This window comes from Paramisgurnus dabryanus, chromosome 14, assembly GCF_030506205.2.
Source record: "Paramisgurnus dabryanus chromosome 14, PD_genome_1.1, whole genome shotgun sequence".
NCBI classification, from domain to species: domain Eukaryota; kingdom Metazoa; phylum Chordata; class Actinopteri; order Cypriniformes; family Cobitidae; genus Paramisgurnus; species Paramisgurnus dabryanus.
Window position 1 is genome coordinate 28463456 of NC_133350.1, and position 21196 is coordinate 28484651.

Here is a 21196-nt window from a genome sequence, read left to right on the forward strand (position 1 = left end):
TCACGCTCAAACTTTCGTCAATATTACTGCACTGAGGTACTGCTCTTCCACCATACAATATAGTTCTAATTTTTTATCAATGCTAACACATTTATGATGTGCTGTGCAAAGATGAAGTGCACGCATTAAAAAACGATAGGTATGTATTAATTCGCCTGAGGTAAGAACATAGAAAAATATTGAAAAAACGGTGGTGGCTTAGTTTAACATTTTATCAAAAAGCTTCCTGAGGTCTTATCCTGAAATGCATTTTAAACAGTAATGAAGTTCACATCCATTATTGTCTCTTGTTGGCTGTGTTTTCTTCAGTGTTCTGTCTGTCAAAAATATATTTTGAAATTGAATATAACTCAAATGTATTTTATTTATTTATACATTTTTTGTCTACAAAAGTAATTTCAAACATTAAAGCTGCTACCCAGTCTCACAAAATTATGTACCTATAGTCACGTAATTATTTTTTTTTTTGTGATACTGTCACGAATTTCCATGGTTTTTCGTTATCGTAACACGAATTTCCATTTATGTGTCACGTATGGGTTACTCAACTGCTTTTTCCTATTTTCAAACCATTTCCGCTTCAGTTTAGGGTAAGATTTGATGTTTGCAGTAAGATTTAAGTACTGGTCACTTTAAGTATTGGTTTATACAATTTTTTCAGATTTTTTTATATTTTCTAAATTTAAAAAAACATTTTCGCCTGGCGTTAGGGTTAGACTTGGGTTTGGGTAAGGATTTTATGTAAATCTAACCCTAAACCGAAGCGAAAATGGTAAGAAAATAGGACAAAACAGTTACCAATACGTGACAATGACACATAAACAGAAATGTGTAATACGATCACATTCGTGACAGTATCACGAAAAACAATAAAAAAATGATGTGACTATAGGTACGTAATTTCGTGTGACTGGACTGAAAGCATATGCCTTCAGTTTAAAAGATTTTTAGGATCATGGTAAACATTTCAGTCAAGTTTTTGTAAACATTTAAACTGTAAGTAAATTTAACTCCTCATCTTTAGCAGGCGCGGAGCTATGGGCGGGCCTGGACGGGCCTGGGCCCGCCCAGATTGACAGCTGGCCCGCCCAATAAGAAATGTAAAAAAAATACTACTCTGTATAGTTAGACATGGATACTACTTCATATGGTGTATTTCATCTATTGCATGTTATGTTAAAAACAGTAAAATTATAAGTAAGCCTGATAACTATCTAAAAACTATTATAAAGAAGTTGAATGTTGCGTTACATTATGGTTCTAATGAGAAAAATATTCCCGAGCAGCTTTCAGCCATGATCACTTTGAGAACTTTTTTGCAAGCAAGTGGAAAACGTATTTTGAATAACAACACGTTATCAATATGTGGTGCGCGCTTTCCTCTCAATAACATAAACACACAACAAATATGACAGCGGGGTAAAAAATAGAAAGAAAAGATCTGATCACAGTGATGTTGTTTGATAGCCTACCAGCTCTCTAACTCAGTACTGTAAGTCACGCCATGTTTATTGCTACACTTTATACAATATAGTCTATTGCTTTTAAGCAACAAATAGCCTATCATAACAACCTATAAGCCTACTGTGTAATTGAGACATTAATTTAAGAAATGCAGTAGACGCAAAGACGTAGGCTGCGGAAATAGTGGGTTCACTTCAATCCACACCACAGACGTTCTTGGTTTGCTTCTTATTTATTAAATCGAGGCAATTGTTTGATTAAACATTGATTAATATTAAGATACAATTTATACAAAACGAAATTCACTTTGAAGAAAGTCTTTCTACAAAACAAACCTATGCAGGGCTCGCAAAATCGCTACCCCCGACGTCCCGGGCTATGGTGAATTCCTGTCGGGCAACAAAAATGTATCTGCGCCCTGCCCGTCGGGCGGAGGAAAAAATATTGTGATGTGTTTGCATTCTCTCAGATTTAGTTAGGTAATTATATTGTATGTAATTCGGTGTCATCTTGTTAGTCATTACTATCCCCACTAACAAGTGAAACTGTCAGGAAATGAAGTGAAAGCATAATTAAACCCATTATTCCTTTCGTGTTCACGTCTGATATGCGCGCTCCTCGGCTCCGCTCTTCACGAGTACAAGCTTGCTCTTATGGTCATCAAAAAGTATATTAAATGTTTATTCTTTTGTCATTTCGTTTAACCTCAGAGTCAAACATTATTCTAGCAATTCCCTTTTTCTTTCTTTATTTAGTAAGTTAACTTAAATATGTGAGAACGAAAATATATTTTTAGTGATTTGCACGAAGAGAATATGATGTTCGCTTCATTTTAAGCATTTAGTAGCTTAATTTATTTAAACAGTTTTAATAGGCTATTTTAAAAAGTATTAGGTTTTTTGTGTTAATTTATATTTCTTGTCACTGTGTGCAGGTTCTTTTTTGTAGGCTATGACATCCCAATAATTTGTTTTTACCAAAAAGGCTTAATTAATGTCATGTTGCATTACAATTTAAAGAATATCAATAATGTCAAAAATGTGACGTGCAGTTCGGGTGTGTGTGTATGCTGTTTAAATTAGTGTTCTCACCAATACGCTTGTGATTCCTGAAGTTTTGACGAATTTTATAGACTTGTTATAGTTTCTTATTCAAAAGTGACACCCATAGATTCAGGCCCACCCGGACTTAATCCATGCCCACCCATATGTCACGTTCTGCACTGCCACTGATCTTTAGTGGTGTTAAATTTCTTTCAAGTCCTTATTGCAGAAAATAAACCTCCATAATTCTGTGTTCCCAGTTTCCATCGTTGCATAACCCTATAAGTATTCAGCTGAACCATGCAAACATGATTCAATATTGGAAATAAGATGCTTGTATTTTGCAGCATAAAGTGTGATTTTGCAAACTTTGCTCAATGCACACTGATACTGTATGTATACCCAAACAGATTTATGTATTTCTACCCCATGGTGTTACATTTCTTATATATTAAAATTATGAAATATAGTGACAGAGAAACCGATGGTGGGAGCAAATGTACATTCGCACAACTGTGCGACTATAAACTTTTCAGATAAAATAGAGCTTGAAGGTCTTATTGGTGAGCCTAAATATTTTGCAATTATTTTCTTTTATTAACCCATATGTGGAGTGAATTATATCTCTGGCAGAACAAAAATAATACTTATCGTATTTGTCTCCAGGCTTGATAAATCTGATAAGAAATGGGCTGGCAATAACAATACCACAAAACAAAAATAAGTAATAACATAAATGCTAAATAATATACACTGTTATTTCTTTTTAGCGCCAGCTATCGCAGAGGCATCCACGACGCCCAAGTTACTAAAACCCACAACCACTACGACGACGACCGTTCAACAGAGAGGTCAGGTGACTACGGTTACCACTATAGGGACCAATCCCGTTAACAAGACACCCAAAGCACCAGCTGCACCTCCCCAGACCACCACGCCACCCCCGCTGGAGTCCTTTCCTCCTCCAGAGCGTTTCTGTGAGAGCGTGGAGCTCAGAGACATCCTGTGGCCTCAGACACAGAGGGGCATGCTGGTGGAACGGCCCTGTCCCAAAGGAACTCGTGGTGGGTACATGGACCTGTTAAAGCTGTTTTTCCACATAGAGCTCTTTTATCAGTTATTTTTATGCGTTTCTATGCGGTTGCTAACATCCTCTGGATGGTTGCTAGGGCATTGTTAGGTGGTTGCCCAAGCGTAAAGAGAGCCCACTACAAATTTCTATGATCTTCTTTCCCTGTTTTATTATCCACCAGTCTAGTTGCTTAGGGAACATCTATGTCTGTATCACACTACAGTAGCAAGTGACCAGTTACACACATTTTTTTTTTAATATGAGCAATAATAAAGTTGCTTTATAGCAAGGGCCACTATTAATCCTATCCATTTATTTATTTATTTAACAGGCACTGCCTCATACCTATGCGTTCTGTCCACGGGGACCTGGAACCCGAAAGGTCCGGATCTGAGCAATTGCACGTCCCACTGGGTGAATCAAGTCGCTCAGAAGGTTTGTACTTTCAAAACATTTCCACACTCCCAAAATGAGCAGCAAAAAGGGGGCAGTTTACTCAACCACACCGCCATAAAAGTAAAATGCTCTCCGGTGCTGTGTTTCAGAGCTCATTCTCTCTATTATTACTGGTTAAGATGAAGACGCACGGCCTTCAAGCTTCCAAATGGGATCCTATGAATTGATCTGAACGTTTTTTGAGTGGCCACCTTGGTGTTAATGCTCGAATTTTTCTTTAAATAGAGTAGATTGTGCGCAATGGGACGTCGAAGGTCCTACACGGGAGCGGTAGAAATGCTTGAACCTGGGAAGCGTTTCCAAAGTGTTACTGTTTTCTAATGATGGCTGTAATTGCTGGGAGGGGGCTGCCGCTGAATCAGCGTGATGATGTCATAATGGGAGTCAAGAGCCTCGTAGATACGAAATGATATTTTTCGGAACCATACTGTGAGGTTAATTTGTGTAATCCCTCAGATCCGGAGTGGGGAAAATGCAGCCAACCTGGCGAACGAGCTGGCCAAACACACCAAAGGAGCCATCTTCGCCGGTGACATTAGCTCCACCATGAGACTCATGGAACAGCTGGTGGACATTCTAGACGCCCAGTTACAGGAACTGCGGCCGAGCGAGAAAGACTCAACCGGCCGCAGCTTCAACAAGGTATTAACGGGATTTTATTCTCAAGGTGATGTTTTTTTTTTTACAAAATCTTGCTTAAAGGAACGTATTGCATAAAGACTTTAACAGCATTAAACTCATTGTGTCACACCCCATTGTGCTTTATGGGACTGTAAACGCACAGGCCAAAATTATTCACTTAGTACATGAAGTATGCACGATTAGAGTACCAAATCGTGCGTTTAGTATGCTAAAGGTACACTTTAGTATGTAGTCACATTTTATTTAAAATAAAATTATTAGCAACCTGCTCTGTCAGTTGTATACATATGCAATACATTAAAAACTTGAATCTATACATCTGCGCTTTGCAGACCCACCGTTTTGATTGCAGTTTGGCATTCTGTAACACTAAATTCAACAATTAGCAGTCTTGGGGGCATTCATTCACTAAACACGAGAGATATATGACCCCATTTAGCATGTTCTGAAGTTAGCGTGTAACCGAAATGAAATTTACCATTAGATGTTAAGCCACGCAGTCTGGAGGCTATAACAAGTGTGCTCTTTCTGAGCTATGTTTAGCTACTTTTATTGCTTTCCTGCATTTTATTGGCTAAAATTGAAGAAGTAGGTGGAGCCGAGCGCATATCTATAAGCTCTGAAGGCTGATGCGTTTCTTGTGTAAATACAGTATCTTTCAGCGTCAGTTGGCTTCTAGTGCCTTTCTTGGCACACTAGCCTGTTTGCAATGAGGTCGGACCCCCATCCCACTGGCAAGACTATTATTTGGTTCTCATAGGAGACACATGGCCTTCAGCCAACATCATTTACAAGAGTAGTGCATTTTCCTGGGACAGTGTATAGATCAAACACCGAGAGCCAGAACCCTGACCCCCAATCTCTGGGTCTTCAATCACACCCCGTTTAACCCCAGCCCTAAATCTAGCTGTTGACCCCAACCCCTTCATCTGAAGTGGATTCTAACCTTTTCACCGTGACCTAGCCAGACACAATGCAATAATGCGACAAGCAATAAAACGTTATCTCTTACGTCAATTATATTTTTGAATCTCAATAGATTTCAATTTTGGCTCATTTGTTAAAATCCCACCCGTTCAATTTTCATAGTGCACACCCACAAACTGTTTTGATCGGCTTTGTTTTGTCACAGCAGAAAAATAGCTTGTTGTGGGAGTCTGGCTATGTTAGGTCTGGTTAAGAGACAAACCTCAAATTCACATCAGCGCTGCACAGTTTAGGTTTGGAGTGGGACTGTCCCATGGAGATTCAACCCTTATACAAACATGCCTCCCTGTAATCATAGAGAGCTTTGATTAGTTTGATTAGGATTGGAGAATATCCCTGCCCAAAATCCCAATTCTTACCACTATTTGTAACCCTAATCCAAACCCAACCACTACCTGAACCATATAGACAGAGAGCAGTGATTGGTCAACATTGCTTAACATTAAACATAGATTGAGAAAACACCTTTAAACTCTTTTATTTTTCGATTCAAAGCCACCGTGTATAGTGTACATTCACCTTTAACATGTGTTGCTGAAGTGCTTGTGGACTGGAGAACCCATCGGTGTACCATCAACTTTTCTAAGTGTGTTTCTTTGGTCTGTTTTGTTCTTCTGTGTGTCCTTTCTCAAATGATAAAGCTTCAAAAACGAGAAAGAACGTGCAGGGCGTATATGAAGGTATGTCTGTGCTACGCTACCTTGTCATTCTTGTAGTATCTTTTGTTCTTTTTTGCCATTGTTCCTCAGCATGTGTCTTTCATTCTCACTGTCTCCTGTTGAAAAGACCGGCTCGTGTGCTGTGTTTTGGATGCTGGTGCCTCTATCCAGCATCCATCTTAAACGTGGAACAGAGCACGGCTACGCTAACCCGCACCAAACCAGCATAAACCAGCCTGGCTGGTCTTTTCAGCAGGGTTGCCATAGCATTTCATTTTTGCCAGTGTTACTAAGGAGGTTTAGTATTTTAGTAGATTGGAAATTGGCTGTGATTTGTATTCCTTATTCCTACCCTTTGTGTGTTTTTGATGTGGTCTGTTTGGTGTCTTTTCAGTTTCTTTACTGTTTAAGTCATAATGTCTGTTGATTCGCAGGTTGACGGTGCATGTGTTGTTGTTGCGCTCTGATCCGATTGGTTGTAAAGCACAGATGTCAGTGTGCGGTGTTTGAAATCTGTTTAATTGCAATATTGGATTTGCCAAAGATCTTAGGAATACCAAAACAGAAGAGACAAATGTTTCAAGCATAACAAGATTTGTAGATCATGTGGAAAACAAGATGCTGCTTTGAAAAGGCAAAACATGAATAAATAAATTAGCTAATGTGTGTTCAAGTAAAACCTTAGACTGTGGACAAAATACTCTATATCAGCTTTTGTTGTTATTATTATTATAATAAAATAGATATTATTAAAATAGCTAAAATTAAAAACATAAAAATGAAATTAAAGCAGTAATATTAGAGTTTACGTGAAAAGCTGCAAAACAACTTGAATGAATAGTAATATCAGAGTGACATAAATCAATAGTTCAACGGAATGTAATTTTTCTAGCTCTGGTTTTGGATTAAAATGAAGTTTGAGATATTTAATTGTCTGGAAGAATCTTTGAGATTTTAGTTTTAAAAGTAAAGTAATTAGGGATGCACCGAATCCAGATTTGGCCGAATCTTAAATAGTGGATTCGGTATTCGGCCGAAACCGAATACCAAATCCTACTCGCATCCTTATTCCATTACAGAGCTCGCAAAATTTCAAAATCCCTGGTAGCCCTTCGGGCAGACACTCTTCAGTTTTCAGTAGCCCGAAATTGTGCCAATACAAAGCCAATAGGGCCTCTAACCACAATGTTTAATCTTCTATTCTTGTTGTTGTTTTGATGCTGTTGTTTTTTTAACAAACAAAAAAAACTAGATTTCCATGTAAACCAACTGTTCCTGTTCATCCCCACACCAGATATACTTACCATTTAAAAGTGTTTCAGTGGGTCACTAAACTCACAGTTTGGATCATCCAGTCACAGATTGGATAATTTTTTTTGATCAGAAAAACAGGGGCTACTGTCGCTTTAAGAGCGATTCACTCTCTTCACTGCCCGTACAATCTATATCACTTTAAAGCTTGCTGCGAGAGATTTAATTTTCTTAAGTGAGGATAGTAATGACTGACAGGACGAAGTTGGAGGATTTGCACAAAAATCCATGACAAATCAGTACGGATTGCTTCCTGATTGCGGCTTCGCCCAATCGCGAAAGTGAAAGTAAAACTCGAGCGCGCGCTCAAACGCAATTTAAATACCCAATGCCTGAATTTCATGCACCACAATTACCCATCCAAATCTGTGAGAGAATACATAAGCATTTTTTCCTTCCTATAAGTTAAGATAGCCCGACGGGCAGGGCGGGGATGCATTTTGATAGCCCGACTGCAAAGCACAATGAAAGCGATGCGGTGCGATACGCTTGTTTTTCCAGGTGCGTCCACGAAATGTGACACTTATCTCCACGTCAGCACCTGATGTGTGTAATCAACGGCCGCGTGACGTCGACCAGCTTAGGGTTCGGTTTGGTGGAAAAAAAAAATACGATTCGGCCGAACCCGAACCCCGTCAAAAAGCCCAGTATTCGGCCGAATCCGAATCCTGGATTCGGTGCATCCCTAAAAGTAATTAATTTATGTATTATTAGCATCACCAAACTCTTTTGAAATAAGTTTCATTGTTCAAATCTGAAATCCGCTACTGGAAGTACCATGCCATCTTTATTCATGTCCACCAGGACACTGCAGTTTTTGTTTCACCTATCACATTTATTATTGGGCATCGCAAGCAAAAAATAAATGTGGGTGTAGATGCAGTTTTCTTATATTCTGATGCATTTTAATTAAACACTTGAAGAGTTTCGTTGCAAAACTCAGTTTTTTTTATTTTTCAAAACTCTAGTTTTTTGGTTGTGCATTCCAATTAATATCAATTCAACTGCAGTTGGTTTGTTTTGATTTAAACCTTCATAACTAAAAAAATACAGCTAAGTAGCACCATAAGTAAGGAATAATTGACGACGGGCCATTGAATTATAAGAAAATAATGTACACCCAAGGTGCAATGCGGCACAACGCGAAGCGGAGTACTGTTACACTGCAGGTGTGCATTATTTTCAAATAATTCAAGGGACCGGAGTCAATTATTCCTCTTATACCACGGTTACCACAAACATTGTTCTGGTGCCTATTTTTAAGACATTTGACAAGTTAGGTGTGCGGTTATCAGAAATTAATGCATACCCACGGAACATTTCTCAGCCAATCAGAATACAGCATTCAACAGACCTGTGGTATAAAACAAAATAATAACATGATAACATAATAATAAACATGTTTTGAAAAAAATTGTAAAAACGGAGTTATCTATGCTTTGTTTTTATTGGCTAAAAGCTTTGTTTACCTCGAGTTGCATCCCTTGCGTTAGTGCAGTTGGTGAAAGTTGTGAAAACACAACATGGAGTTTAATTTATGTGGATTCTAAATGAGCCAAGTGGAATGGATTTGAGGAAGCATCAGGAGCTTGGAAGTCAAGGCTGTAGCTGAAATTCGGAAATGCGGAGAGTTTAGGGGGCGTGTACACCAAAGGGATTAAATGCCAGGTGGACGCAGACTGTGGGCGCTTGCCAGCTTTTTTCATTTTTGGTTGCTATAATACTTCTGCTTTGCTTATCAGTCATTAAACAATGCCCCTGTTGTTTGTTGTAATATTTGTCCCGCCCCTCCTCCACTGTGATTGGATGGCTGAGTGAAAAGTGACAATGACGAGCTGAAAGTTTTACCTGAAGGAAAAAAATTCAACTCTGTGCGCTCAGCGAATATAAAATGCTAAGGAACCCACCAGCTACTGCTGTTTTTAAATTCCATTGGAAACAATTAAAAATATACCCTGAACGCAGGCATAAATGCTTTGGTGTACACGCCCCCTTAACTTAATAGTGCATTCCTCTAGTGCAATGGATTTCATGTATAGCGCTCTGACAAGTGAACAGGAATATGCATTGAATTAGAAAAAAGTGAGTGGATCCAATATCATTGGTTTTAAAAAGTGGGTGGGTCTTGTCACACCCATATACGTACAATGGTTCTGAAGCCCATGCGTTTAGCTATAAATATCATGTGATTTCTTGCCCACTCCTTTATGAAAACTGAGAGTTTGGACATAATACTCATTTTGTGTACTAATTTTTGCTAACTTTATAGGAGGGAAGTATGCATATTCAGAGACAGGAAATGACACAGTGTTATTTTTGGAGAAATCAACCTAACACTTCCATAATCTTATTTATTAGGCTGCCATAGATTGCACACTTCACCTTTATATCAACTTTATATCAATTTTCAAGAATTCATGGTATTCGCATGTGGTGGATTTCTTCAGTTTGTATAGGACATTAAAATATAAATGTTCTTATGTGTTTCCATATAGTAATCTTGTTCATAATGGAAGCTATATAAAAACAGTGGCCCGTGCCTTCAAAGATGATGACACGCAACAAATGTGTCTTTTATCTGAAAAGACGGTCCGCATTTCTCCAATGCATCGCGACCGGTTGTCTCTCTTTACCTTAAATGCGTCCACCCGAGGAGCCTTTGACATTCAATACGGCACTCTTGAAACAGACAGAGCATGTCGGGCTCATTTCTGTTTTCATGTGTGTCACCTGATAAGGACCTATAACAATGTGTGCATGTTTGCTTTCATTGAAGCACGGGCAGACAGCTGCTGATAAAGTCAAGGCTTTGACATTTGACCTCACTACAGTGGTTTGTGCTGACACAAGCATCTCATTGGGCCGCAGGCTATCGTGGATACAGTCGACAACCTACTCAGACCGGAGGCTTTGAAATCCTGGCGCGATATGAACGCCACGGAGCAGACGCATGCGGCAACCATGTTACTGGACACCCTGGAGGAAGGAGCCTTCGTCCTTGCAGACAATTTAATGGAGCCGGCCATCGTCAAAGTGCCAGCGAGTAATATAAGTAAGTGCGGGCGATGCGTAAAATAAATGGGAATGACAAGTGTGTAAACAGCTTATTTAGTGCGTTTATGAAGTTGCGGCTGCCTGGTTTGAATCTGCATCCTTCAGCTATGAAATTAAAACGTTGCTTGCTTACACTTGAGTAGTGGGAGATACTTTAAAGTGTACTCAAATGAAACGTATTTTAAACCGCATTTTGCTAATTGTTTTATAATTATTCTGCACACAGCTTTTATGACCTCGCATTGATTAAGAGACTACATGCATTATTTGTGCATTTAAAAATTTATTTGTCACTGCACAAGGACGTTTTAGATCCAACTTGTGGGAAATTGATCAGAGGCGGGCATCTTTTATAACCGCCCTACACTTTATACCTTTTTTATTATTAGGCTGTGGTGCAAGAACACACAAAATCACCTCGATATGTAAATCAGCAGTGCAACAAACAAACTATAGTTCCCGCCCACTTATTTGATTTCAGCAAATCAGAACAGGCTTCGCATTACATCACACAGTTAATATTAATGAGACATGCTGATGCAGTTTATAGCACGTCCATTCCTATGCCCCTGAAGATAATAAAACACCTACTGTAATACATACACTGTATGGCACATCTATAATCCCTAAACTGTTTATACCTGTAATCTTGAAAAAAAAACCTGTTAGCATATGAAGTTTTATCCCCTGTTTCCGCTTGATGAACTAACATTATGAAACATGATTTCTCTCTGCAGTTCTTGATGTTTACGTGCTGAGCACAGATGGGCAGGTTCAAGATTTCAAGTTTCCCCAGAGCGGCAGGGCTGGTATTTCTATCCAGTTATCTTCCAATACAGTCAAACTCAACAGTCGTAATGGTACGCTCCAACCCACGCACAAATCTTCATACACGAACCATCACTGTACTGTATTAGTATCGAGTCTGTGGAGAATGAGAAGATATTAGATCCAATTGCTCCTGTCACTATGGAAATAGAGATGCTCTCATGGTTAGAGAAAGAGCCGAACGTGGATGTGAACATACTGCTCGGCATATGTTGTTTTCCACAAACTTAACCAACCTGCTGCTGGGTTACTTTTAGGAAGAGTGATAATCCACTTACTGAAGTTTGAAACTTGAAAACGGTGAAGTCTGAAAACATGCAGGCGGTTGTAGTGTTTGCCAAAGCATGTTGCATACTTTTTATTTATTTATTTATTTTTATCTCACAAAGAAATGCTCCAACCATTTTATTCCAAAAGTCAAATGAAAATCTTTAAGACAATGTCGAATATGAAAATCAAAATATTTTTTTTTCTCACCAAAAGTAGGCAAATATACAGCCAAATAGTAGATTGTTATTACTACTATTAACTCTTTCACCGCCAGCGTTTTTAAAAAAAAGTTGCCAGCCAGCGCCAGCGTTTTTCATGATTTTCACCAAAGTTTAATGCCTTCCAGAAAATGTTCTTCTTTAAATATATAAACATACAATATACCAAATGAAAGAACAGACCCTCTGCTTTCAAAAAAAAAAAAAAACGTTTCATCCTACATTCAGTGGTTCTTTTGTAATCAGCTTTTGAATATGGGTAGGTTTTTGCAAAAACACCATATTTTGAGCTAAAAGCAGAGATAATTCCATTTTTATGACGGACTTTTCATAGAGATCCGATTCAGAGCGATCTTTAAAACAGACACGGACATGCAGCAGCTTGCCATAGAGCAATACTTCCGGTTTCAAAAAGTTGCGGAAGGGTGGATAATAGCGGTATTGCGGAAAGACGTAAAATCTCGTCATTGGCGGGGAAGCGTTTTCTCTTAATTGACGAGATATCTCGTCAATGGCGGGGAAAGAGTTAATACAGTGGTCAAATAAAAAAAAGAAACGTCTAATTTTTTTATGTTTTATGTAGGGCCGTCAAAAATTAATCGCGATTAATCGCATACAAAATAAAAGTTTTTGCATGATATATGTGTGTGCACTGTGTGTAATTATTTTTGTGTATATAAATACACACATATGGATGTATGTTTTTTTTAGAAGCATTTACAGTACATGTATATATATTTATTTAGATTTTGATATAATTGATATTATAAATTCTAAAAAAATTCTTACATGTATACATGTATGTGTGTATTAATATATACATCATAATTACACAAACAAATATATTACGCAAACACAAACTTTTATTTTGTATTCGATTAATCGTGATTAATCTTTTGACAGCCCTAGTTTTATGATTTAGCTTTATATTAGTGCTGGGCAAAGATTAATCGCGATTAATCGCAAACAGAATGAGTTTTTGCATATTAGGGATGATAAACAATTGATCGCGATTAATCATTAGCAGAATAAAAGTTTTTGTTTACATCACATATGTGATGTAAACTGTGTATAATAAATATGTATATATATATAAATATGAAAACTTTCATGTATAATTTTAAGAAAAAAATGTATATATTAAGTATTTATATTTATATATAATATAAATTATACATACATATACAAATGTATATACACATGTTAACATTTCTAAAACATATACATGCATGTGTGTACATTTATTTATACAAATTTATTATACACAGTTCACACACATATATGATGTAAACAAAAACTTTTATTCTGCTAACGATTAATCGCGATTAATTGTTTAGCATCGCTGATATATATATATATATATATATATATATATATATAATGTTTCTGAAATGTATACATGTACTGTATTTGTGTATATTTAAATATACATAATAATTACAGACAGTACAAACACATATATTATGCAAAAACTCACTTTTATTTTGTATGCCATTATTCGTGATTAATCTTTTTATATTGTACTTTAGGAAAGATAATTATAACAATTAAACATATATCTCAACATAACTAAAAAACAATGCAATAAGATCTATGATATATTGTATAATTATATAAGGAAATCACAGTTGAGTAGTTTACAGTTTAAAAAATATAACTGTCATAAGCAACTGAACATTTTACAGCCTTCAAGACATCGATGTGCAAACCATCAAAAAAGTCTTTGAAAAACTTTTCATTTTCTTTAGTATAGAACATAAATTTCAGTTTTGCAAAGTTTTCGTGAGATTCACCCTTCAGTAATCCAGTTTTCGATAGAAACTAAAGTTTTCATTTCCCCTGTACAGGTGTAGCCAAGTTGGTATTTGCCCTTTACAAGAACCTGGGGCAGTTTCTAAGCACGGAGAACGCCACCATCAAGCTCGGACACGAGGCGAACGGACGCAACCTCTCTGTGGCGGTGAATTCAGACGTCATCGCCGCCTCGATAAACAAGGAGTCGAGTCGTGTATTTATATCGGAACCTGTGATTTTCACCCTGGAGCACATCGACGTGAGTTCAAGCAATAAACAAACAAAGTGATCGTAAAAACAGCAGGATAACAAAGCCAGCCGCTGAAGAAACAGCCGAAATAAAAGCAGTCTCCATTCAAACGCCCTGCAAGGTCACAGAGGGGTTTGTTTAAGCCATAGAACATGAAATTAACAAAGTCTGAACCAATGATTATTACCAGCCTAGACAAAATTCTTAATGAAAACTAATTCGTTTGTCGACATTAGGATGTAAACGATGCAATTTCCTTTTTTTGGAGTGGAAAATTAACTCCCAGATTAGCTATACGATGCAGGATGAAATTACCAGAGGACCAATTATCGTCTGGCTCTCTTTTAAAGTGTCAGGAGTATTCCCAGAGGAGACCCGGCTTGATTTTTGCTTTCTATCAAAGTAATTGTGTGATTTCCACAGACATGCCTTCAAACCATTCTGCCCCCTGTTAGCACCTCATATAATCAATGGTCCCATGCTAGATTTCGCACTCATTTAACCTTATTAGATTCTTTAGTCGTTTATGTGCGAACACACACTGCGCATTCAAAAGAGTGTTTGATTTGGCCGGCGTATGTTGAGAATGATGGAAAAGCAACAGTAGTAAATTATGATGCAGTTTCTCGTGTTCCTCTGCCATGATATAAAGGACAGCTACAACATACAGTATCAATTCATTATCATCTGCTAAACCGTGAGGAACGACGAATCTTTTCTTGATTTCAGATGCAACATTACTACAACTCAAACTGCTCTTTCTGGAACTACTCGGAGAGGACAATGATGGGATACTGGTCAACTCAGGGCTGCAAACTCATCCATGCCAATAAAAGTCACACCACTTGCTCCTGTAGCCATCTCACTAACTTTGCCGTGCTCATGGCTCATCGAGAGCTGCTGGTAAGCTGTGGTCTTTATAAATATTTTAGCTTTTGTCTGCGAGTTCCTGTGAAGCCCAGCTGTGATAATACACACCGATGCCACTTATCTGCCTCCAAGATTTAGATTTTAACTCACTGCATTCCTAACAAAGAGAATACTAAAGTGGACCTGTTTGCCAAGTAGTTTTAAATTGACTTCTGTTTAGCGTTTCAGTTTGTTTAAGTGTATAACATCAAACGATTAACACATAGATTTTTTTCTACACAAATGTGAGTTTTTGTCCTTTCCAGCTGACAAATGACACACAACAAGTAATTGTGTCAGTCACTTGGTTATAAGAGTGCAACAACTAATCGATAATAATTGCTATGAAATCTGTTGACAACGAACTTCATTATCGATTAGTTGGTCTGTGACGTCACATGCTCCCGCAGCACCGCTGGACAGCGCGGACACGCATCCGCTTCATACAGCACGATCGTTCCGCTTATAATTAAATTCAGGCACTGTTTCTTTATTCAACGCAAACTACACATTTATCAGGCGCTTCTTCTTCTCACCACGCAGCCTGCTTGTTTTAAAACAATGCAGCGTTGCCAGGTTTGGCTACTTTTAAGGTTGATGTTTTTTTTGCGGGTTAGAGATGAAAGGATTTTGTTTATTAGTTGTTGGTATTTTTGCTGTGAATAGTCTTGGTTTGGATTAATTTTGAATGGCAATTGAACGGACGGACCTGGCAACCCTGAAAGAACAATGACAGAAGCAAAAAGATAAAAAAATTTTTTTTTTTAAAGATAAAAATAAGTTTAATAATCTGTGGCAAGATTTCCTCACCAGCACATCCCTGAAGACTTAATTAGTTTAGTTTATTTATATTTTAACATTTAAAGATGTTTTACTATATAAAAGCTGGACAAACGTTTTCATTTAATGCTTAAAATATCAAAATCAAAAAGATTATATTAGTAAAACTCTGTAATAGTGTGTGGCTTTTATACTTTTAAAAGTACACTTCTACATGTGAATACCCTAATTTAGTGCCTTATTTAGCTGTAATAAGTAAAAGGTTTGTTTTATCCGATTAGTCGATTAATCGCAAAATAATTGCACGATTAATCGATTATAAAATAATAATTAGTTGCAGCCTTAAATGGTTTCAATATCTGTTGCGTATGGCTGGTTAGCCTGCACACTGTAAAATCTAATTTGCCTAAAAGCCACCAATGTATTTTGTATTTTATTTATGTATTTTAACTCTTTCCCTGCCAGCGTTTAAAAAAAGTTGCCAGCCAGCGCCAGCATTTTTCATTATTTTCATATTTTTCTGGAATGAATTAAACTTTTTTCTTTTTTAAATATATAAGCATACAATATATCAAATGAAAGAACAGACCGTCTGCTTATTAGTTCGTTTTATCACCTCTCAAATGTGGGTAGGTTTCTTTAAAAATACCAAATTTTGATCAAAAAGCTGAGATAATTCCATTTTTGTGAAGAACTTTTGATAGATATCAGATTCAGAGAGATCCTCAAAACATGCACGGACATACAGCTGTTTGCCCTAGGGCGATACTTCCAGAGTGCCACCTGGTGGATAATAGCAGTATTATGGACTTCTGGAAATACTTGTCATTGAAGCGTTTTCTCTTAATTGACGAATTAACTCGTCAATTGCAGAAAAGGTTAAAATAGTTTTTAGTGTGACCAGTCAGATACTTACTGGCTAGAAACTGTCCTGGTAGACACTACACTCTTTCATTTTGCAAGGAAAGTCCTGTAACTTATGATATGTCTTATATAATTGTCATATCTGGTGAATGTGGCCTCTGTGTGTTTGTTTGTCAGGGTGCAGATAAGGTCCAGGAACTTCTGTTGAGCGTCATCAGTCGCGTGGGTATCGTGGTGTCCCTCATCTGTCTGGCCATGAGCATCTTCACATTCTGTTTCTTCCGTGGTCTCCAGAGCGACAGAAACACCATCCACAAGAACCTGTGCATCAACCTCTTCATCGCAGAGCTCATCTTCCTCATCGGCATCGACATGACGGAGCCTAGGGTAACGTTACGCTGATGGATGTGATGTTTCATCTATTCTCATCAAAATGTCTTACCCACAGAGACATACAGGATACCTCCTTTATCTTGATTTGTATTTGTATTTTTGAGGCTTACTTAACATTTGTGACTTGTTTTGCACAGGCATATTAATTAAAGAACATCAAAAACGCAGTTCATATAGACATTGTCTGCACCTCATGTATAATAGATATGATTTACATTTTTCCGACTACATCTTAGTAATCTAAAATGTCTAAAATGTCATGGTGGTGTGACGGCCCTGAGAAATAAGTCTCATATAAAGTCTGAAATTCTGATTGAAAGCAATCTTTGCAAAAACATGCAAGATGTAATTTTGTTATTATGGGATATGAAAAACATAAAAAAGAAGCTATAACACAAAGAGCAACCCCCTGTAGACCCTCTTGGTGGCTGTTTTATGACATGGCAAGTTTAATTTAGGTTGTCAAATGGTAAAATGGCAGGTTGCCATGGCAAGAAAACCTCTTTAAGTTGAAAAATGTGTTTTAAAACTATGCGTTTCGAGGTATGCGTTCAAGGAAAATATTTGAATATTTTACTTGGTTGCGCCACTTGACATTTTTACTGTCATTAAATTATGAAAATCCAAGCAAAGCTCTATAAAATCAGCATGAACATAAAGATTACATCTCTGCGAGCTTGCAACGTGTGCTTTAAACGTCATTTGTTTGTTCTTGACCCGTGTGTTTGTTCCTTAGATGGCCTGCTCCATAATCGCGGGAATTCTGCATTACTTTTTCCTGGCGTCTTTCGCTTGGATGTGTTTGGAGGGGGTGCAGCTCTATCTGATGCTAGTGGAGGTCTTTGAAAGCGAATATTCACGCAGGAGGTATTTCTACATGGCGGGATATCTCCTCCCCGCTGTGGTCGTGGGTGTGTCTGCCGCGGTCGACTACAGGAGCTACGGGACCAAAAAGGCGTAAGCGACTTTGAATGTCTCTTTGATTTTTTTTTCTAAATGCAATGCTGTCTGCAAGAGCGCAGCACACGCCTCCAGTTTCATAGGTATCCGCGCACACACACAGACTCTTCAGAGACTGCCTTACAGTACAAAATGCGGTTTCCAGGCAGGGCTGCATGTGTTAGTGTCTTTTGTTCAAATAGCCTCTGGTGACCTGTTGTTTGTAAATGCTCTCTAAAGGAGACGAGGGCCGCATGAGAAAGAGGCTTTTACGCAGATTAATGGCAGTGCTCCAGCCCCGCATGGGCTCTTGGGTTCCTCCTTATAACACATAAACAGGTGGAAGTGTCCTGGCCCTGCTTCTAGTGTCGCGCCGTGTTAATGCACGATGTCGACATTTTAAAAAACTTTTTTTAAAAAGCCATGCCTGTACAACTGCATTAGCCTCTGATCTCTCTTAGAGATCTTTAACATGGGCACAATTTATGTGTTTCCTGCTGGAGGTCACAGACTGGAGAAACTTGATCCGTTACGGGAAATTGGCGTCTTTGTGCAACGTTTATAAGACTAATGTGGAATCAGCCCTTAAAAACACTGTAAGGTAACCCACCAAAGTCTGTTTCGGTAATAGATACCATCCTCAATGTGGATGTTTATTAGTGGGGTTTGCTATGGCAAGGATCTTGACTACCGTTGCTCATATTTAGGGATGGGACTTGCAAGGTTTTTTTGTGGATTTCTCGCCTACAAATGACACATCCAGCCTTCGAATTGGAGCTTAGCTAGCAACTACATGACAAATGGGTTAAATAGACACAAGATCACTTAAAGAGGACTTATGATGAAAATCTGACTTTTTTTCATGTTTAAGTGCTATAATTGGGTCCCCAATGCTTCTATCAACCTAGAAAATGTGAAAAAGATCAACCCAGTAACTTAGTTTTGGTAAATCATTCTTTGCAAACATGTGAAAAAATATCTCATTGAAATTTGGCTCCCCTTGTGATGTAAGAAAGGGAAAATACCGCCCCTTAATCTGCACTATCCAACCACATCACTGCCATTTAGTGCACAGATCAAATCATTTGCATTTTAAAGGACACACCCAAAACGGCACATTGTTGCTCACACCTACAAAGTGGCAATTTTAATAACATGCTATAATAAATTATCTATATGATATTTTGAGCTAAAGCTTCACATATGTACTCTGGGGACACCAAAGATTTATTTGACATCTTAAAAACGTCTTGTGAAATGTCCTCTTTAAGCAATTGCCTATACTGTAGCAACACCTTACCAACCACTCAGAACATCCTAGCAATGTGCTAACACGCTAAAAAGGCCTTAGCAACATAATAGCAATGTCCTGGCAACCACCCGTGCATACCGGCTGTGAGTTTTGCACATGCAAATGTCACTCTTCAGAAATAACAATGGTGTGAATTTGTCGTCCTGCAGATGCTGGCTGAGAATGGACAATCACTTCATCTGGAGCTTCATTGGACCAGTCACCTTCATTATCATGGTACGTTCATCTCCTGACAACCTTTCTGCCGCCTGCGTTTGTTTGAACACTGAATGCATATGCGAGCGAGAGAACGAGAGACAGAATAATATTTCTCTGCAGCTCAGGGCCGCAGCACCTCGGTTTAAAGAGCAATTGACGAAATCCTCCGGTGCGAAAACATCGAGCTGTCTTTGTTTCCTCAGTCTTATTCAACAGATTGCAGCCCATCGATTTCAGCTTAGATCGGTTCAGTCTCGACAGACCCAGTCGATGCCTCCAGCGGAGAGGTTCGGAAGCACTGCTATTAATGTTTTTTTATATATATATATATATATATAGGGATCGTTTCGATACAACGCTGCTTTTTTGGCATTAGAATGCAACCTGACGCTTCGGAGCTGCGAGCCCCTTGGGGCGGGAATGAAACGAGTGAATAATACAGTGAATAATACAAAACAAAAACGTTTATTTTTGTGCCACCTTTTTAAAAAACCATCCAATAACTGGAAGCGTGTGAGATACCGGTGACGCGGCGCAGCTGCGTTTGCAGCGCACTGTTATTTGCTAGCTAAGAGATTACAGCCCCAAACTAGATTGGGGAGGTCGAGGAAGGGGCCGAAAGGGACCATACATTGAGATAGAAAGACTGCAGCAGGTGGCATTCACATCTGACTGGCTGTCTGTTTGCCCTTTTATCCCTGTGGATCAAAAAATGGTCGAGTTCCTGTAAATGGATGGACGAGCGAAGATGTTTGTGAACGGTGGACTTTATTATATCATTTATGGTTGTATAAACAGACCGGGTGACCTGGTTGCTGTGTTTGTTGAATAAGCGATAAATTGCTATTTGTTGGAAAGATTTTCTGATGTGGTTGATTTAAGGACACACAGGCGAGACTAATGCTGAAACATAAAATGTAGATGGGTGATTCTCACGAAATCCAGATTTAGAAAGTGTCCAGCATCGGAATTTTTAAAAAGCCATTGAAGCCATTTTTTTTTTTTTGCATTTATAAGATTAAGGACTGAACTTACTATAATCATTATTTTTACGGGATTTAAAAATATTTCATCTAGAATTATTTACTTTTTTTAGATTATCATTATCAAAAATTATCATTACCGCAATATGATATTACATTAAATATATGCATTTACAAACTCATGTTTCGGTAATGAGAACTAAAATGTTGTCTAGGTACTATGACAAACAAAATTTCAACTTTTATCTAAAGAGAAAAAATAGAAACTGCTTACCTGGTAGCCATCTTGAGTGTCACAGTCAATTATGTCCCTTCCAACAATTTTTTTAAAATGTTAGTTCCTTGAGGGCTTAAACAATGATTGAAAATTGTTGCGGAGGATGAGAAAATTGGTCTTGGACACATTAATATTCCTTATTATTGTCTCTACATTTACCAATGATCACCAAATACCACGTTTTTTACTGTAAAAGTTTATAGTATAACATGCACTGAAGCTTTTTATTTTTAAGATTTTTTTAATTATAAATATTTCCACTACTACGATTATAATTTCACTAAATTACTTTGTGTCTTGTGAATATAAAAAAGTGGTGTATGACCTACATGAGTTATATCTATGTGTTATATTTAGCAAACAAGCCATGCACAATTATTGTTTAATGATCATCTATTTTATTTCATAAATTTGTTGAAAATTCCCTAAAAATGATTAGAAAATGGGCATTGACAAGACTGTGGGATAATCCGAACACATTGACACATTTCTT

At 37.8% G+C, this 21196-nt stretch overlaps 1 protein-coding gene across 16 annotated transcripts in view; it reads left to right on the forward strand.

Annotated features, from left to right (window-relative positions):
* Positions 1–21196, forward strand: part of adgrl2a (adhesion G protein-coupled receptor L2a) — a 141827-nt gene that overhangs the window by 97551 nt on the left and 23080 nt on the right. For 13 of the 16 annotated variants that reach the window (XR_010521056.2, XR_010521055.2, XR_010521058.2 and 10 more), the window contains exons 6-16: positions 3278–3571; positions 3911–4014; positions 4492–4677; positions 6306–6344; positions 10503–10686; positions 11426–11548; positions 13852–14057; positions 14778–14951; positions 16779–16988; positions 17731–17951; positions 19395–19461. Coding sequence is in view for 12 of the 16 variants with exons in the window: in XM_065241898.2 (XP_065097970.1) it covers positions 3278–3571; positions 3911–4014; positions 4492–4677; positions 6306–6344; positions 10503–10686; positions 11426–11548; positions 13852–14057; positions 14778–14951; positions 16779–16988; positions 17731–17951; positions 19395–19461 (1808 nt within the window). In the remaining 4 variants the exon portion in view is untranslated. The remainder of the gene's footprint in view (positions 1–3277; positions 3572–3910; positions 4015–4491; positions 4678–6305; positions 6345–10502; positions 10687–11425; positions 11549–13851; positions 14058–14777; positions 14952–16778; positions 16989–17730; positions 17952–19394; positions 19462–21196) is intronic. The other 3 variants (XM_065241894.2, XM_065241905.2, XM_065241897.2) reach the window with 1 other exon arrangement.